This window comes from Drosophila navojoa, chromosome 4 (genome assembly GCF_054131105.1).
Source record: "Drosophila navojoa isolate 15081-1374.11 chromosome 4, UAZ_NAV_1.0, whole genome shotgun sequence".
In the NCBI taxonomy this organism is placed as follows: Eukaryota; Metazoa; Arthropoda; class Insecta; order Diptera; family Drosophilidae; genus Drosophila; species Drosophila navojoa.
The window spans coordinates 19,517,460-19,533,979 of record NC_142892.1 but is presented as its reverse complement, the minus strand read 5'-3'; the positions used below and the strand labels follow the sequence as shown (position 1 = coordinate 19,533,979).

Below are 16,520 nucleotides of genomic sequence, written 5' to 3'. Positions count from 1 at the left end.
CGCATGACGTCAAATGTGGAATGAGACAGGAATTATAGGTTCGATATTTTCGTCGCACAGGATGTGCGAATGTGAGTAGGCTTGAATGACTGAACCTAACAAGAAGGTCAGTGTGCGTGTGTGTGAGTGTTGGTATGTGTGCAGGGATGCTGTGGGAAACGTTTTGGTCTTGAGTGTCCTTGGCAAAGGACGCTCTCATATTTCGTTAAAGCTTACGCAAGAATCGTAAGCTTCGCACGTAATTGTAGAGCAGTTGCGAAATTTTTGACGAGACAAGGATAAAAGGCACCAGTTTAGAAATATTATTATTATTGAGAGAATTTATGTGTTTAGACTCCCACATTAGGGTTTTATGAAATTAATACTTTTGAATTCAACCCATTTTCATATAAGGACTCAATTTTACGTCATGGCGTCTTATATCAGCTGTGCGATTCAGAAATCCAATTTGAGAAACACTTGTATATTAGCTATTAGGAATAGGTAGGCGTGGAGGATATTAAACCTCATAGAACATGGCGACAAACAATTTTTCAATAACTATCCCAGTGAGTTTAGCTTTGCAGGGTCTATTGCGTTACCATCTCGAACCCTTTTAAGGTATTTTAACAAGTTTTGTTACCAGGTAAATATAGCATAAAATTTATTGGTTCGTATTACATTAAAAGCAATTTTAGCAACATTTGTTTGGTGTCCTTACATAATGTGCATTATGTATTCAGTATATTTGTGTACATATTTAATCTGTTTACACATTACAATCTAATTGTTAAAATAATTGAAACGGTAGTTCTTTGTTGTTGTTTGTTGTTGTAATAATTGTTGTCGTTAGTGTAGCTTAAATTAATTACAAGTTCCTACGTTTAGAAAACTGGTCTCATTTTTGTGATTACAACAATCACGTTTTTGGTTAACATGTCATTGGCGCTCATTCCTTACTTCTACGCATACAATAGTCGTAACTTAGTTAAAGCCTTAATTGTTTTTGTTAACGCCTGTGATTTACTGCGCCGTGGTTGCGCTGGCATCCGTAGGTTCGTCGGAGAAACCACAGAACTTCCACTTCGACTGTTCAGACTTGAAAAGATTTGTATATCTTGTGAGTATATTTAGTAGGTCATCGTTGCTCTTTAATTCAAGGGACTTGAGCAACATTCCACGTAAATAGCTGGAAATGCTGTCGATGTCCACGCCATGGGGATGCAGTACCAAATAAGCGGAAGTCAACGCTATTATCTTAGCTTCAAAAAGTGCCAGCGACATTAACTCACTCTGCAAAAGAGAAAAATAAGTTAAATTCAGTCTGCATATATCAGATGTATACATCGCATCAGGATCTACCTTTGGAGTAGGCAATGGTTCGATGTTTTCTTGCACTACGGTTTCCACTTTATCAGACTTTAGACTTTCATCTGTTTTGGGCAATCGATTGGCTTCATCAGTAGTTTTTATTGGCTCAGAAGCTGCCTCCAGTTTCTCATCGTCCTCGATCTCATGAATTTCGACAACACCGCTTTGATGCTCGATAATGCGTACATCATCGTCCACTTTATCAATATCTATTATTTCTAATTCTATGGCATTTTCTTTCTTTGCAGCTGCTCTGAGATCATCCGCATTTCTACTGCACGAATCACCGCTGCTGTATTCGGGATTTGAAGCAACCGAAGCACTGGTGCTATATGCTTCCCTGTCTTTTAGCTTATCCGCAGTCTCCTTTATTTTTGTCTTAAGTAGCAGCTGCTTTACGCCTGCCTCCTTGAGATTCCTTTCCAGCTGCTCAATGGTTTTGCAGTCTTTTTGCTCGCGCAACTTCGTTTGCAACAGCTGTGTTTGCATGTTACGTATTGTTTCTTGTAACACCTTGATTTGCTTTTCGCGCTGCACACAGTCGCTGCGCTCCACAGACATCTCATTACGAATGGCCTCTAATTGACAACGTAGTGAGTCATTCTCATCCTAAAATGGAAATTAAATAATCCGTAATTCAATTAATGAATACAAATTGATTCAATCAATCCCGCTTACCTTTAGTCCATCGCTATCGTAGCGAGTACGTTTGCTGCGCCTCTCGTAGTCGCGCTCGTCATCTGAGATTTCCATTTCATCATCGTCGATGTGGACTGTGCGCAGTTCCTGCATGGCATTTCAAAATGTGTGACTTTATCATTAAATAGGTCATAAAATACAGTTGTAACATATTTTGTTGCATAACCAGTGTTTACGATGGTAATTTCTATAGCCTAGGTATTATAATTTGTTTGTATATTGAAAATGCATCATACAATTCTCATTTGGCTCTTCGTTTCTGTTTCGGTCCGCTTACTTACCTCGCCACATTCAAAAAGTTCTGTTAATTTTAATTGTTTTCATTATGTATTTATATACTTATTATTGGCATGTAACATGTTAAATGTTGCACAATGAGTTTTATCATAAGATGTTTAGGTTTTACTGTTTACCAACGCAAACGCACAGCCAATCAAACTCAGTAAGTGCCTTAGAAACTTGCAGAATTATAGCTATTTAGGAATTATTTGTGTTTTAAATTATTGGAAAACTAAATATATATATCACACAAGTTCTTTGGCATTCGGCTACTAGTTACTTTTAGATTTAATTAGAAATCGAAAGCTTATCGAAAAAAATCGTTATGCAAATGGTTAATTTATCATTGATAAATAAAAAAATATTGCTATCAATTGTGCCAAATGGAAATATTTTAAAATATAATGTTTAAGTATGAAAAGCAGATGAGAAAGCTTTGAAAAAGGGAAACTGTTCCAAAAAATCAAAATAAACCAGAAAATTGTAAGTATATATACATATTTTGTAGAATAGTTTCCCTTGATTGCAATTTCAATTATTTACAAAAATAATATGATTCTTAAAATTAATGATAAATATATAAAGAGGCAAATAAAGACAAAGCAATAAACATGACGTCAATAAGAAACTGAGTTTTAATTATCAACATATTTTAAAGGAAGTTAGAGAGAGAGAGATATGAAAAATATTATTAACAAATTAAAATGTCAAGAATTTGGATAGTCAAACGATCTAATTATCAACACATTAATTAAGCTGAACAATGCAAACAATATCACATGAATGAAAAATTTCAAGTTGGAAAGCAATATGTACAGAAACCAACATGCAGAACAGATACAGATACAGATACGAGAGGGTGATAACATAGGTACTAATTGATATTTTACGACTAGCAATACTGAGAGAACAATAAGAACAGGCACGAGTACCACATGTAGTATGTGTTTAAAACGATATCTTCATCAGCTGAACTTGCCATAATACATTCTTTGAACAATTTTGTACGTACCGTTGCTAATTTCTTCCATTGGTCGATGTTTTTTCTTTGGGCTTTCGTGAAATGGTCCCAAACCTTCTTGTGACTAGCGGCATTGAACACTTTTTCAATCTGAGTGACTGAACAATAATGCAATAATATATAATAATATTAAGGGAGGACAGAGGGTAGATATTTCTTTTTTTTTTTTTTTCTTTTTGGGCTTTGTTTGGTTTGATTTTTCACTGTTTAACTAGTCTGTGGTTTCTAATAAATCAATGGAAAATAATAAGTAGAATAAAGAGTCCCTCGCATAACATAATATTTTGTATAGTTTATATAGTACAGTCTAAAAATATTGTACAACAGCTTGTTACCTACATATGTTTATGTATATATTTATATATATATATTCAAAGACTTCAATTGCAGTTAGTTGTTAGTTGTTTTCTACAGACAGCCAGAAAGGCGGTTGGTGTCTGGTCCGAGGGCTTTGTCGTATATGTCTGTTTGGTTTACAAACCTTTGGCCTGGGCTTACACTTTACATATATCTATTCATATGTTAAGTCTTCAGACTTGGCGTACAGTCAGATACAGTAGAACTAGCTACTACACAGTGGCTTAAAAAAACAATGCTGCGATCAAAATGTAATTACTATGGCAGTCGTTGCACTTACTAATAAAGAAACAAATGTTAAGTAATGACGAACTAAGCTTTAAAAGATTTCGCTTTTCTCAGCTATAACAAATCAAATAATGCAAAACTGTTTACGCGTGTCATTAAATTCGATTCAGTTTGAAGTCGTCAAATTAACGACAGAAACTGCTCATGTTTTGGATCGAGTCATAAAAAATCTTAATTTAATCGCATCGAGTTTCGGCCACTGTGCAGCACTGATGTGACTGAACTTTTACCTGCAGCTGCTGCTTCTTCTTTTGCTCCTTCGCCTTGTATTTGGTATTGTACTTTGAGAGCAAATTTTAGAAAGTGAAATCTTGTATGTGGAATCGGTTTTATTTTCGCTTTTGAGAGAACGATGACTAGATTGCTAGAGAGTGTGTGTGTAAGCGTGTGTGTTCTGTTTCAGGTGTGTATTGTATTCGATTGATTGTTCATGATACAGACGCTAGACGCTAACCGGGGCGCAACAAAAACAGAAAAAAATGTGAAAGGAGCGCACCTAAAACCCATCTAAAGCTACATACTAGACCTGCAAAATGTGCTACTTACATTGTGTTGACATGGTGCCCATTTGTTTGCGATAACATTCACGCGCTTTACGCAGATCCTCCTCGAGCTGCTGCTTATCCGTATGCAGCCGCCGCACATGCGCATGTGTGCTTTGGATCATGGAGTAAAAGACGTTTGCATTGCGCTTGGTGCAGTCGCCACGTTCCAGCCAGGCGGTAATAGTTTGTATGGCCTTCACAAACGTTTCGTTATTGCGCAGATGCTCTGCCACTGCGGTAGCCTCATGATCCGTATAATGTGGTATTGGGGGCGGCGATTGTGAACGCATGCGATCCAGCGACATGCGTTCTCGATGACGCTGCTCCCTCTGTAATTGACGCTGCTTACATTCGTAGTCGTATTGATCATCCCGCGCCTGAGCGTAGTCCACATGCAGACGCCCGAAATTCGGGGGCTCATTTTGGTTGGAGATGCGTAGTCGGTAGCCCGACAAATAAATGGCACGATCTATGGCTGCCTCATGTCGGTAGCGTATATGGCAAAAGTTCTTCTTAGACATGCGTAGTGTGGTGATCTCGCCACACGACTCAAATATCTCTCGAATAACGTCTTCTGTAATGTTCTCTGGCAGGCCACCCACAAACACAGTGCGACAGCCCGGCGGACGTTCGCGTATAGTAGGTGGCGGTGCGTTTGGGTTGGGTGGAAACAGTATGCAGTTCTTGGTCTTGATCACCTCTTTTAAGCCGGCAGAATTGCTTGTCCCATCTGCAGGACAAATTACAAAATACATTAGATTATTAACGAAATAGATTATAATTTAATACTTGCCGGCTGCCACAGTACCATCCATTCCCGGTCCAGCCCCATCAGACGGCATTCCACCAACTGTTGTTGCGGCCACATAGCCAGCTGCATAGTTATGCTGCATTTGTTGCATTGCCGCCATCATCGCGGAGTGATCGAGCAGCATTTGGGCATTAGGATTCGAGGCATTAGCTGATGCAGATGTTGTGCCGCTTGGCGTAGTCGCTGCTACAGCAGCTGCAGCATTCTGTGCGGTAGGAAAGTACAAGTAGCCGGGCGGTGTGTGCATCAGACCATTCAAATAGAGTTGCTGGGCTTCAGGCAGCGATAGAGCTGAGCCTGGTAATTTATCCACCGATTTTACAGCCGCCATGGCATCAGTGTTTTCCGCGTCGTTGTCATTTTCCAAATCCATAGGAGCACTGCCCTGTGCGTTGTGCTGCTTCAATGTGCTGCTTTTTGTTTTGTTATTTGTTGGGCTGGTTGTTTGTGCCGCAGCGCCACTACTATTTGGTGCTGTGGGCGCGGCCACGCCAACCGTGCCGGATGTAATGGCAGCAGCCAATTGATTAATAAAATTGGGATGATTTGGCAAACTGACGCCATTTGGCAGGCTCCCAAAAACTGGCACTATAACCGGCAGTAAAACAGACCGATATGAAGAAAGAAAAAAAATACAAATAAAAATCAGCTGTTTACCAGACACGAAGAAAACAGTAAAGCAACGACGCAATATGTACGAACACAAAGCGTAACGTGATAGGTGGCTCGGTATTTTTTTCTATTATGCGTTCTGATTTGTGGTCGGGTCTCTATTTTTGATATAGCAGATGCTCCTGACCGGAGTTTGAACAAACCATTAAAATGTAAGTAGCTGTGTATAAATTTATGGTAAACTGCATACGAAAGCATTGACTTACACATGTTATCAGCCAAATTTGCATAATTAAACGCCATTCGAAAATTGTTTCATATGAACTACACGATAAATACCATTTTCAGTATTAGAGTAACGATTTAGTTACGCTGTGCTATAGTTGGGCACGATTTTCAAGCAGGTTGCGTTGTAAAAGCATACGTAGTGCGTTTACAATCATTTAAGACTATTTTAAGCAGTTGATTTGTGTTATGAAAATAGTTTAACTAAATTTTGACTCCGGCTGTGCCGTGTAGAGGTGTAGAAGTTTTCTTACATTGATACACAGGGCTGCAGTAAATAGCTCCATAACAAAAATGTGGTATTTTTTAGGCATTCCAATGCGACATCGCTGCACATGTGTACACACTGTTCATGATTCATCAGCTGTCGTTAGTTCGAGAAAGTTTAGATTAAAAACAACAGGGAAGCACAACGCAGTTTACAATAAACTTTGGAAATCTTTGAGTAAATTGTTAAAAAAACTATTCAACATGTCGATCAATACGGCACACGCAAATAATGGTGTGCTCATACATGCAGGAGAGTAGTAAGTATAATTAGAGCTGCAAGCTTTTGTTGGCACTACCAGCGAACTCTGACGTCATATAAAAGTATAATATATTTATATTGTTTTGCTAATTGCAAACATTACGTTCATCATTCCTACCGAAAAAAATCACATTGGATGTATAGTGTAGCTAATTCTTAAATATATAATAGTAAGCAATATGTAGTAATTTCGCGAATTCATTTGCCGGAAAACGGTGTTTGGCTTCGACTTTGTCATGCAATGGAAACCCCAACAGCTGTATACAATTAAAAACATATTCCTTTATAAAAGAATACCAATCGCTAATCCAAATTTTCTCCTCTTCTATAGTATTCTGCTGCACAGCGACAGCGTCTCAATGGAGTTCTCTGGCCAGGATAATGACCTATTCAGAGGCTCTAAGCAAGGACGAGTTTATTTGACATCTCATAGAATGATTTTCAACAGCAAGAAACCAAGCGATGTAATGCAATCGTTTAGCGCACCTTTTGTCGCTCTTTCGGATGTAAGTGTTACACGGTTTTGCCTTTGCAAATTAGGCACATCATAATCTAGGTCCTATTGCATTTTAGGTTGAAATTGAACAACCCGTTTTTGGAGCCAACTATATTAAGGGCAAGGTCCGTGCCCAGCCCAATGGCAATTATGTGGGCGAGGTTAAATTCAAGCTGTACTTCAAGTCAGGCGGAGCCATAGAGTACGGTCAAGCGTTGTTGCGGGCTGCCAAGACCGCTCAAAGCAACTTTCATCGTGGGGGTCTTGCTGGCGATGATCCGCCACCATATGCACCAGCCGGTGCCTGGCATGAGGCTCCACCACCGGCTTACCAGCCACCACCAGGTTATTATGGCTGGTTGCCACAACATGATGCCTTCAGTGGACCGGCACCCAATACTGTCTTTATAAGTGACAATCCTCCGCCGTATCCGGGCATTAGTAAGTTTTTTGCATCGAACTTTACCCTTCCCACACTCGGCTTTTGTTCTTGTACATAGGATGACATTTGTATTTTAATTGGCCAACAAATTGAATGCATATTTGTAGCACGCTTGCGCTTTTTCAAGCACTAACGCATCTTTGCACAATCCATTTCTTTCTATATCTTTAATAGCACCACCAAGCAACCAACCAGCACCACATCCTCCCCAGCAGCAGGAGCAGCAAACTGATCCCACTTGGTACGGTTTTTCAGCACCACCAAATCAACAGCCTCAACAACAGCCTGGCTATGGACCTCAAGCTGGTTGGGGTGGCGGCTATGCACAACCGCCGCCGTACGCAGCCTGTAGGCCAGACATGCCACCACAGGCGCCTTACAGTGGCCCGCCTCCCGTAGCTCCCTATGGAGGCTTTAATCCAAATATACCTGGTGGCTTTATGCAACCAAGTTTTATCCCGCCTCAGCAACCCGGCGGTCATCCTGGCTCGGCTCCACCACAGCAACCTAACGGTTACCCGGGCAGTGCTCCTCCACAGCAGCCTGGAGGAAACACTTCTGCAGGCATGTCTGCTGCCAATGCAGGAGGAAGTAGTGCTGCGGCTAATTTTATGGGCTTCAGCTTGCCACCTGGAAGTGAGTATTTTACATAGAATCTAATCATTCATTTTTACTGTTGTCTATACTAATTAATCACGCCTCACAGAATGAATTTGGTTTCATGTCTCAATGAGCCGTCTGTTAATATCAGCAAATCTTAAAAAATTAAAAATTGAATGGTTGGTCAAATCTTCATTACTTTTAACTTTAATTTATCAAATATACTCAAGAGAAACATAAATATTTGATTTGGAAGCAAAGACGAGCTGATATTTTGTGTAATCCTTACGATAGGTCCCTAGTTACATAATTATTTCTGTCCCCTCCCCTCACTCTAGTTTTTCGTAATTAATTTGTAAAAATCTAACAAGTTACTAAACTCAAAAACACCTAACCAATTATTTGGCATCTGAAATAATTTTTTAAATTTCTTTTCCTTACCTGATCCACAGTGTAAACTGCAAATTGGTGCAAAACTACTTTACAGCAAAGCAAACAAGTAAGATTTTGTAATGCTTTTATTCGTTTCGAACATCATATATAAATAACTAAAATTCAATTCCTTAAATTCTCCAACAAAAGCCGAGCCTATAGTTCCGCAATTTAAGCTTGTTTTTAGTAACTTGTATAACGAATTATTCTCTCTTTTTTATTTTTCCATGCAAACTTTGCAGGAACCAGCAGCACGCAATATTATTATTATCCCAATTGTTACCAAGTTGCAAGACCCTTCTGTTTTATACCAATTCCAGTTATATATCCATGAAAAGGATTGTAAGACATTCCTCTATTCGTATAAAATACATATTCTGTATGCCTTTCTAATATAAGAATCGAAATATTAACTTCCTAATAATCTACACAGATTCCAAAGAAGCCGAGGCCGCTGCTAGCGCTTATAATACACCATATAATCAAGGCGGATCCCGGGGACCAGGCCCCAACGATATGCCGCCATCTTATAATGTAAGTATCCGATATATGTATTTAATATCATTAATATTTAATACGATTTCTTGGCCTTACAGAACTTGCCGCCCAGCTACAGCGAAGCCTCGAAGAAGCAACAATAAATCAGCTTGTCAAAATTTAAAGGATATAATTTACAAAACAGACCAAAACAAAACGGCTCATTCCGATTAGTTTAACACAAACAAGTATCGTAGTTCTTAACTCAAATCTTTTGATTGAGGTCAGTTTTCGATATGTAAGATTGCATTGCTGACAATAATATTTCTTTGATTAAAGCAAAACTAATGCGGCAATGCGATAACCATTAATTGGCGTATAATATTTTTGCACGCTTTAATGTTGCAATATGTATTGAAAAATAATTAAATTATCATGTTAACTGTTGTCTGTATTATATATATTTTTTAGACGAAAATTTAATATTTCGTCAATATGAAGTCACAAGATTGCTGTTAAAATATGTTTTATTTTGTTTATTTCTGTTAATATAATTATTAACATTTACAAATATCTGCATAAACGAAAACTATTATTGTTATATTCAAGTAATAAAAATAAATATTTTTTAATGGAATAAATATATAAATATAATATTGGATTGAAATGAGTTGAAGTTGTTGTTGGGCGTTGACCTCCTTCCGTGCTGTTTGGTGACTTCATTGGCATCCGTTATTTTAGAAAACTGGGAAATATAAATACATTTAAGTTAAGGCCACAATTAATTGGCTACGCCGTCTTGGCTCATATTTTTAATGTCCTTTTGCTGTTGTCTTAGGTCACAGAATCCGGCAACATTAACGATGACTTGCACGATAGCCAGCGACAAGTGCGGGATATCGTTTAAGTTGCAAACTTCTGCGCCATATGTTTAATAATAGTGTTTTACCGATTCGTAAGTTCACTTTTAGTCATCTTAATTCTATTATTTATAATATTCCTGATAAGCGGAACAACGCGCCGTCGTTTTTGCTTTGAGTAGTATTAAAGAGCCCAAGCTGAGTTATGGGAAAAATATTTGTCTTTTTACTAAAGAAAGCATCGACAAATACGGCGGGATTTTCTGTTTATTTATAGTAAAGATATTTCCTTGTACTTCTTATATTCATTTTTTTCGTGGTGTACTTTAAGGTCACAGAATCCGGCAACATTAACGATGACTTGCACGATAGCCAGCGACAAGTGCGGGATATCGTTTAAGTTGCAAACTTCTGCGCCACAATCACGGCGTTTACAGGCTCCAAAAATCACTTCAAAATATCTTAATTCTACTCCAGTTAAAGAGCTTTATCAAACGGAACAACGCGCCGCTGTCTTTGCTTTGAACAGTGCAAAAAAGCCCATGCTGAATGGTTGGGAAAATATTTGTCTTTATACTATTTAAAGCATCGACGGATACGGCGGGATGTTCCGTTACCATATAATTCTAGCTATGCATTTCTTATTTGCAAGTCGCTTGCATGTATGCATGAGACGTATGTAGGTATAAAAGTATATAAGTATATAAGGATATGTATCTGTCTATCAACCCTTTGATCAGGTGATTTTGTATGTATTCAATTTTCAGGTGGATGTCCAGATATTAGATATATACGGATTTTCGAGGGATGTTTGGATACGTACATGTCTATATAACATTTTCAAGTAGATAGATTGGGGGAAAATGACTAAATAATAATTTGGTTTGTACATGTTTCAAGTGTTGACAACATGTCGATTTCTTACCTGGAAAAGCCGCATATTGATTACCTGTTTTACCGTTTGTTTTACCACAGTGGCATCTGAATCGTATCGACCACCTCATCTATAAATCTGCGAATAAACATAAGATAAACTGAAATTAGTATTATATTTTACATTTTGTATGTACATACATACATACATATGCATATAGTAATTAATCGAACAGCTGTCAAAGTCCTCAATATTAATTGAAAGTAAATTGCAAATGGGAAAACAATTTTAATATCAGATAATATACTAAATAATTAAAAGCACGTTATGTCAATCAATGCTCATAGAAAATGCAGACAATAAAATTTTGTCATAGTTATACATACACACGTCTGGGAGTAATTTTTCAGCGGAGCTCAGGAGCGATGTCGACCAGCCAGTCCAAAGACCAAAGGATAAGTGACTGCATGCCTGCGCCGCACGGAAAATCAATCATCTGCCTGCCATTTACGTAGTCGCCAATGCGCATGAAGAGGTGAAAAAAGCGTGGTGAGAAGCGTGCTGTAACATTATCTGGCAACGGATGGCCAGTTAGTTGTGCATGCCTAGTGTACACTTGCGGCATGTTTTCATAAAATGATAGTCAATAAGAAACAGACGTGGAGACATCAACAATTAAAGCAAGTGCATTTGACCACAGCAATAAAAACAAATATCACTTACGTAAAGTCACAAATGTGAATCAGCCTTTGGAGCAGATTTGTTTTTGCAACGTTTACATTGTAATCGATTGGCACACTGAGTGCAGTTTATTGGAGCAACAACTTGTGCCTGCTGTTTATCGATTTGTGTTGGCCAAAACAGTTTAACAGTTTAGTTGTTCTACTGCAGCCTGGAGAGGCAGCAAGCACCCTGTATTAGTGCGTATGACGAACTCTCAGCGTTTGGTACTCCCTTCGCTGCAGGCGTGTCGAATCGAACGCGTAAATTATGCAAAGGCCCATTGCATTGCGATACATTTAAATTAAGAACTAAATAAAAAAGGAAGAGCACAACAACCGCAACAATAGTTGCGAAATAAAAGAACAGCAACAACAACAGCAAAATGGACGTGGGCGCACAAGAAACCACATACGAGCCCCTCGAGGGGCGCAGCGGCCGTGGCTCGGGCTCTGGCATGAGGCATCCAGCGAGCATCGATAGTCCCGAGTATGATACACGCGCCCCCAAGGACCATCGGCATGCCGTCTATCTGGCACTGCTTGCAGCGGGCATAGGATTTGTTTTGCCATACAATAGGTGAGTGCAAAACCAATGTAGAAATTCAAATGTAAAGCGGAATGGGAATGTGAATATGAGTGTGTGAATGTTAATGTGAATGTGAATGGGCATGTGAATGTGTAGGCGTTGTGTGAATGGGATTTGCACAGGACAAAGATTGATTACGAGCGATTATCATAGTCAGAGTTGACATCAACTTAATTCATGTAGTCGAATTGTAATTTATTAGGATTAATTTGCGCACTTGAATGAGTCAGCATTAGTGCTGTTGGTAATGTAATTGTTGTTGGTATATATATATATTTATATTTATTTGGTTTTTTATATTTTATATTCCATAATAAGTCAATGTATATTTAATACAAACATATGTATATAGATTTATATTTATTTTGATTTTATATTTTATATTTCATAATAATATTTAAAAAGGATTTATTACACTGTACCTATTCTTTATGTCTTATAATTTCTTTTAAATTAAACTACACATTTATTTAAATTAAAATGCATAACTTGTATTTTCAACAATTAGGAGAACATAAATAAAAATATAATTCAACTACTACATCGAATGATATTTAATTCTAATCTATCTTTTATTTAGTTTCATAATCGCTGCGGATTATTGGCAAGGTCGCTTTCCCGGCCGTCCCGTGGCGCTGGACATGTCCATGACGTACATCTTTGTGGCCTTCATCACGGTTTTGTTTAACAACATTGTGCTCTCATTGGCACCATTCCAGACGCGCGTGCTCTTTGGCTACATGGTGTCCTTTACCACATTGATCTTTGTGGCCGTCTGCGAGGTGGCCTGGCACATGTTTGCCACGAATACGGCGTATGTGGTGAACATGTCGGCTGTGGCACTGACAGCCATTGGCTGCACTGTGCAGCAGTCGAGCTTCTATGGATTCGCCTCGATGCTGCCCAAGCAATACACACAGGCTGTAATGGCTGGCGAGAGCATTGCGGGATTTCTGGTGTCTTCCAATCGCGTGGTCACCAAATTGCTCATCAACAATGATCGCGTCTCGACGGTCATCTTCTTTCTGACATCCACGCTGTACATACTCTTCAGTTACCTGCTGCACTTGGCCACCATCAATTCGCCATTTGTGCGCTTTCACGTTGAGGCGTGCTCCAAGATCGTCTTGCGACCGGATGATGTAAGTGGAAACATAGAAAAAACCCAACATTATTCATAAATTCTCTTTGCAGCAAGAGATCGATGGCGCCACCACCAGCACTAAGTACGGCGTTCTCTCCATGGATGGCACTACGACAACCACATCAGCTGCACCCCATCATTCCAGCGCGAATACAGCCAATACGCTGAGCTTTAGCAATCCTGTCTATGAGCTGTCTAATCCCACGGCTGGCGAGAGCATCATTGAGGGCTTGGGCCAGATGCCCGAGCTGCCAGGCACACCGCATGAGCCGGCCACACCCACAACGGTCGCCTTCAAGGTGGAGCATGTGATAACGCCACGTCGCTGTCGACCCAGCAAGTTGGGCGACATACGGGAGGGATTTGTAACGCGCTGGCGTGTGGCCCAGGTCATCTACCCGTACATGGTGTGCATTGCATTGGCCTACTGTGTGACGCTCTCCCTCTATCCCGGCATCGAGGTGGAGGTCAATTCGTGCTCCCTGCGCACCTGGATGCCTGTCCTGCTGATGTTCTGCTTCAATACTTCGGACGTCATTGGCAAGATACTGGCTGCCAGCCCATATCCCTGGTCGCGTCGTCAGCTGATTCTGTTGTCCGGATTGCGCATTGTGCTGGTGCCGATGTTTCTGCTATGCTGTGCACCGCGACATCGTCCGATCATCTCTGGCGAGACGGCGCCCTTTCTCTTCACCATTGCGCTGGGCATCAGCAACGGCCTGGCAGGCAGCTTGCCGATGATGCTGGCGCCGGCCAAGGTGCCGGGCACCCTCAAGGAAGTCACCGGCAACATAATGACACTATCCTACAATATTGGGCTCACAGCAGGCTCCATGATTGGCTACCTGTTCGAGAACATGTTGGGCCCCCAGCTGGAGAACCCGTGTCCCATGTATCCATATTCGCCACCCACCGGCATGCTGGATCACTACCACGGCCATCTGCCCCCGCTGCTGCCCACCACCAGCTCGACGCTGGCAGCGAACACAACTCTTGCTCCGTTCTTGCTCAACACCACCATGGCCAGCATCAGCAGCACAGAGACAAGCTCCACCAGCGCTGTGTCCGTGCCTGCCCTGGCCACTGTGATCACCACCACGGCTCTGGCCCTCTACACCACGGTAGCAACCACCAGCACGGAGTTGATCAACGCCACGGTCACCACGATGCTGTCGGCGGTCTCCTCATCGGTTGGCGATATGAGTGGAGAGCTTGGAGGCAGCACAACAGATCCCCAAACGCCCGAGGCACTCCTGCAGGAGATCTAAGTTGACCTCCATTTTAAATATTTGTTTGTGCAGACTTGAAAGTATCTACAAGATACATTTTAAATAATCCCTTGGATCTCAGACGATCTGCAAATGATACGACCGAAAAGTCCAAATATATGTGCATATATACATATATTTATGCGAGTGTGGTCTGAAAGCTATACAAACTGAACGACAAGAAGAAGCGGATAGACAAATATGAATTAATATTGTTGATATTTTATGTCGTCAGTTGGTAAACTTGTCAGACAACCCTCGTGAACATACAGTGAAAGTGGGAACGAAAGCAGTTAAGGTGTCTTTCTCTTCAAATGCATGACAAATGCAAATAGATCAGATCGTAAGACATATTATAGAAAATCTATCAAATTATCTCTGTACTTGTTTCAAATACTCGTACTACTAATAGTATTTAAAAAACCTTACTAATTTTGTTAACATATACTCAGACTAAGATCTTCAATATTCAAGTTAATTTCGAGTTAGGTAAGAAAGCCCAGTTAGATAAGAGAACTCTATATGTGTGTGTGCCTGTGTCTGTGTGCGTGTGCATATCTATCTACGTCTCTGCGTGTGTGTGTGTGTCAGTGTGTTTGTGTGCCTATTTATGTACATTAGGTTACGGATAAGCACGGATAATACGGAAATATGCATATTGTTGGTTAAAGATCACGAATATTTTTATAAAGAGCGCTAGACATAATTGTTGTGAGGGCTATATGCATAAAAACATATACATATATAATACATATGAATAACATATATGTGTATATGTATATGAATAATTAATCATTTATGGGCTATGCAGGGCTTTGGGAGTACTTTGATCTCGAAAAATCAACATTTCGAATATAGTTTGCTAATAAATGTGTTGAATGATTAATTATTGATGATGAAATAGTAAATGTTATTTGTTTTTCGAGTGCTAGTTAGCTTTAAGAATACTCAAGCAAAAGTAAAGCACAAAAAAAAAAAAAAAAAACATTCTAACTTTGAAGCTAGCTATAGAGAATCCGTTCCAAAATAGTAACAAATTTCTATGTGTATCTGTATACAAATATGCATACATATGTATATATATATATAACTGTATGTACATATATGTGTTAATATTGATGTGTATATAAGTATATTACGGCCTTAATCTGGTTTGCTCTTTAGTTGCAATTTTATTCCAAATGAAAGTGAAGTTTTCAAAAATATTTTAGCCAAATTTTTAGCAACCATACTTTGACTATATTAAAGTGCGTTTAATTGTAAGAAATATAATAAAAAATATGATGTTAAAGAGACATTTAACAAAATTTCCAACATAGAAGAAAAATAAAATTATGAAAAACCAACAAATTTCTATTTACATAAATTTAATTTGCTTAATTTGCTAACATTTCTTATTGTTGTTAATAATATTTTTATTAAAATTATTTGTATTCTTTAAATTATAAATAAAAATGTTGACATTAAGTAAACAAATATTTTTTATCAGCAAAATTCAAATTGTTTAGGGGAATTCAACGAAAAATTTTTGGCATTTTAGGGAAATAATTACTTGCGAGAATTTCATTAAAATAAGTATTGCGCCTCTCATAGTTTCTATAAATTCCAATAGAGCTATTTGACTAACTATAAAATATGGCCGCCATCTTTTGCGCAATTCAAATATTTTTCTGCTCACTGTGCCGCCATCTTTTAAGAATTTTAGTTCGAAATATTGCCATAAGTCCTGTGGCTATAATTATAAGACGCATAATGGTATAATTGGTTTCTATACCCCTCCTAGGAAATTTTGTTGCGAATGAATTAAACTTCCCTTTTTATGTTGAGGGGCGCGAGTGTAAAA

At 39.1% G+C, this 16,520-nt stretch overlaps 3 protein-coding genes across 6 annotated transcripts; 2 read left to right on the top strand and 1 right to left on the bottom strand.

The window, feature by feature from the left end:
* Positions 1-682: 682 nt before the first annotated feature.
* LOC108652222 (uncharacterized) lies at positions 683-6,491 on the bottom strand. Its single transcript, XM_018102333.3, has 7 exons — positions 6,229-6,491; positions 5,333-5,938; positions 4,541-5,269; positions 3,341-3,447; positions 2,029-2,136; positions 1,342-1,959; positions 683-1,272 (listed from the first exon to the last, which is right to left on the bottom strand). Exons 1-7 carry the CDS (start codon positions 6,263-6,265, stop codon positions 1,003-1,005), a joined length of 2,475 nt encoding a protein of 824 aa, XP_017957822.1. The 5' UTR covers positions 6,266-6,491; the 3' UTR covers positions 683-1,002.
* A 13-nt stretch (positions 6,492-6,504) lies between these two features.
* Wbp2 (WW domain binding protein 2) lies at positions 6,505-9,588 on the top strand. Of its 4 annotated transcripts, none has more exons than XR_016196883.1 (7): positions 6,505-6,774; positions 7,108-7,282; positions 7,350-7,713; positions 7,889-8,350; positions 8,767-8,813; positions 9,180-9,280; positions 9,343-9,588. XR_016196883.1 is itself a non-coding variant. In XM_089260578.1 (6 exons), exons 1-6 carry the CDS (start codon positions 6,542-6,544, stop codon positions 9,385-9,387), a joined length of 1,299 nt encoding a protein of 432 aa, XP_089116704.1. In that variant the 5' UTR covers positions 6,505-6,541; the 3' UTR covers positions 9,388-9,588. The 4 variants fall into 4 exon arrangements, 2 of the variants coding, with proteins under 2 accessions (XP_089116704.1, XP_017957824.2); XR_016196882.1 differs by lacking the exon at positions 9,343-9,588 and adding an exon at positions 8,989-9,088; XM_089260578.1 differs by lacking the exon at positions 8,767-8,813 and having other exon boundaries at positions 7,970-8,350.
* Positions 9,589-12,028: 2,440 nt separating this feature from the next.
* Ent3 (equilibrative nucleoside transporter 3) lies at positions 12,029-15,662 on the top strand. Its single transcript, XM_018102726.3, has 3 exons — positions 12,029-12,256; positions 12,846-13,407; positions 13,460-15,662. Exons 1-3 carry the CDS (start codon positions 12,063-12,065, stop codon positions 14,675-14,677), a joined length of 1,974 nt encoding a protein of 657 aa, XP_017958215.1. The 5' UTR covers positions 12,029-12,062; the 3' UTR covers positions 14,678-15,662.
* Positions 15,663-16,520: the final 858 nt, after the last annotated feature.

Excerpts from the sequence above, each read along its gene's own strand:
- Ent3 (XM_018102726.3), top strand. The coding sequence starts at position 12,063 with ATGGACGTGGGCGCACAAGAAACCACATACGAGCCCCTCGAGGGGCGC. Across the intron at positions 12,257-12,845 it reads TTTGTTTTGCCATACAATAG|TTTCATAATCGCTGCGGATT; the intron begins GTGAGTGCAAAA and ends TCTTTTATTTAG. Across the intron at positions 13,408-13,459 it reads TCGTCTTGCGACCGGATGAT|CAAGAGATCGATGGCGCCAC; the intron begins GTAAGTGGAAAC and ends TTCTCTTTGCAG.
- Wbp2 (XM_018102335.3), top strand. The coding sequence starts at position 6,542 with ATGTGGTATTTTTTAGGCATTCCAATGCGACATCGCTGCACATGTGTA. Across the intron at positions 6,775-7,107 it reads CTCATACATGCAGGAGAGTA|TATTCTGCTGCACAGCGACA; the intron begins GTAAGTATAATT and ends CCTCTTCTATAG. Across the intron at positions 7,283-7,349 it reads CTTTTGTCGCTCTTTCGGAT|GTTGAAATTGAACAACCCGT; the intron begins GTAAGTGTTACA and ends ATTGCATTTTAG.
- LOC108652222 (XM_018102333.3), bottom strand. The coding sequence starts at position 6,265 with ATGGCGTTTAATTATGCAAATTTGGCTGATAACATGT. Across the intron at positions 5,270-5,332 it reads GGATGGTACTGTGGCAGCCG|ATGGGACAAGCAATTCTGCC; the intron begins GCAAGTATTAAA and ends TTTGTCCTGCAG. Across the intron at positions 1,960-2,028 it reads ACGATAGCGATGGACTAAAG|GATGAGAATGACTCACTACG; the intron begins GTAAGCGGGATT and ends TTTCCATTTTAG.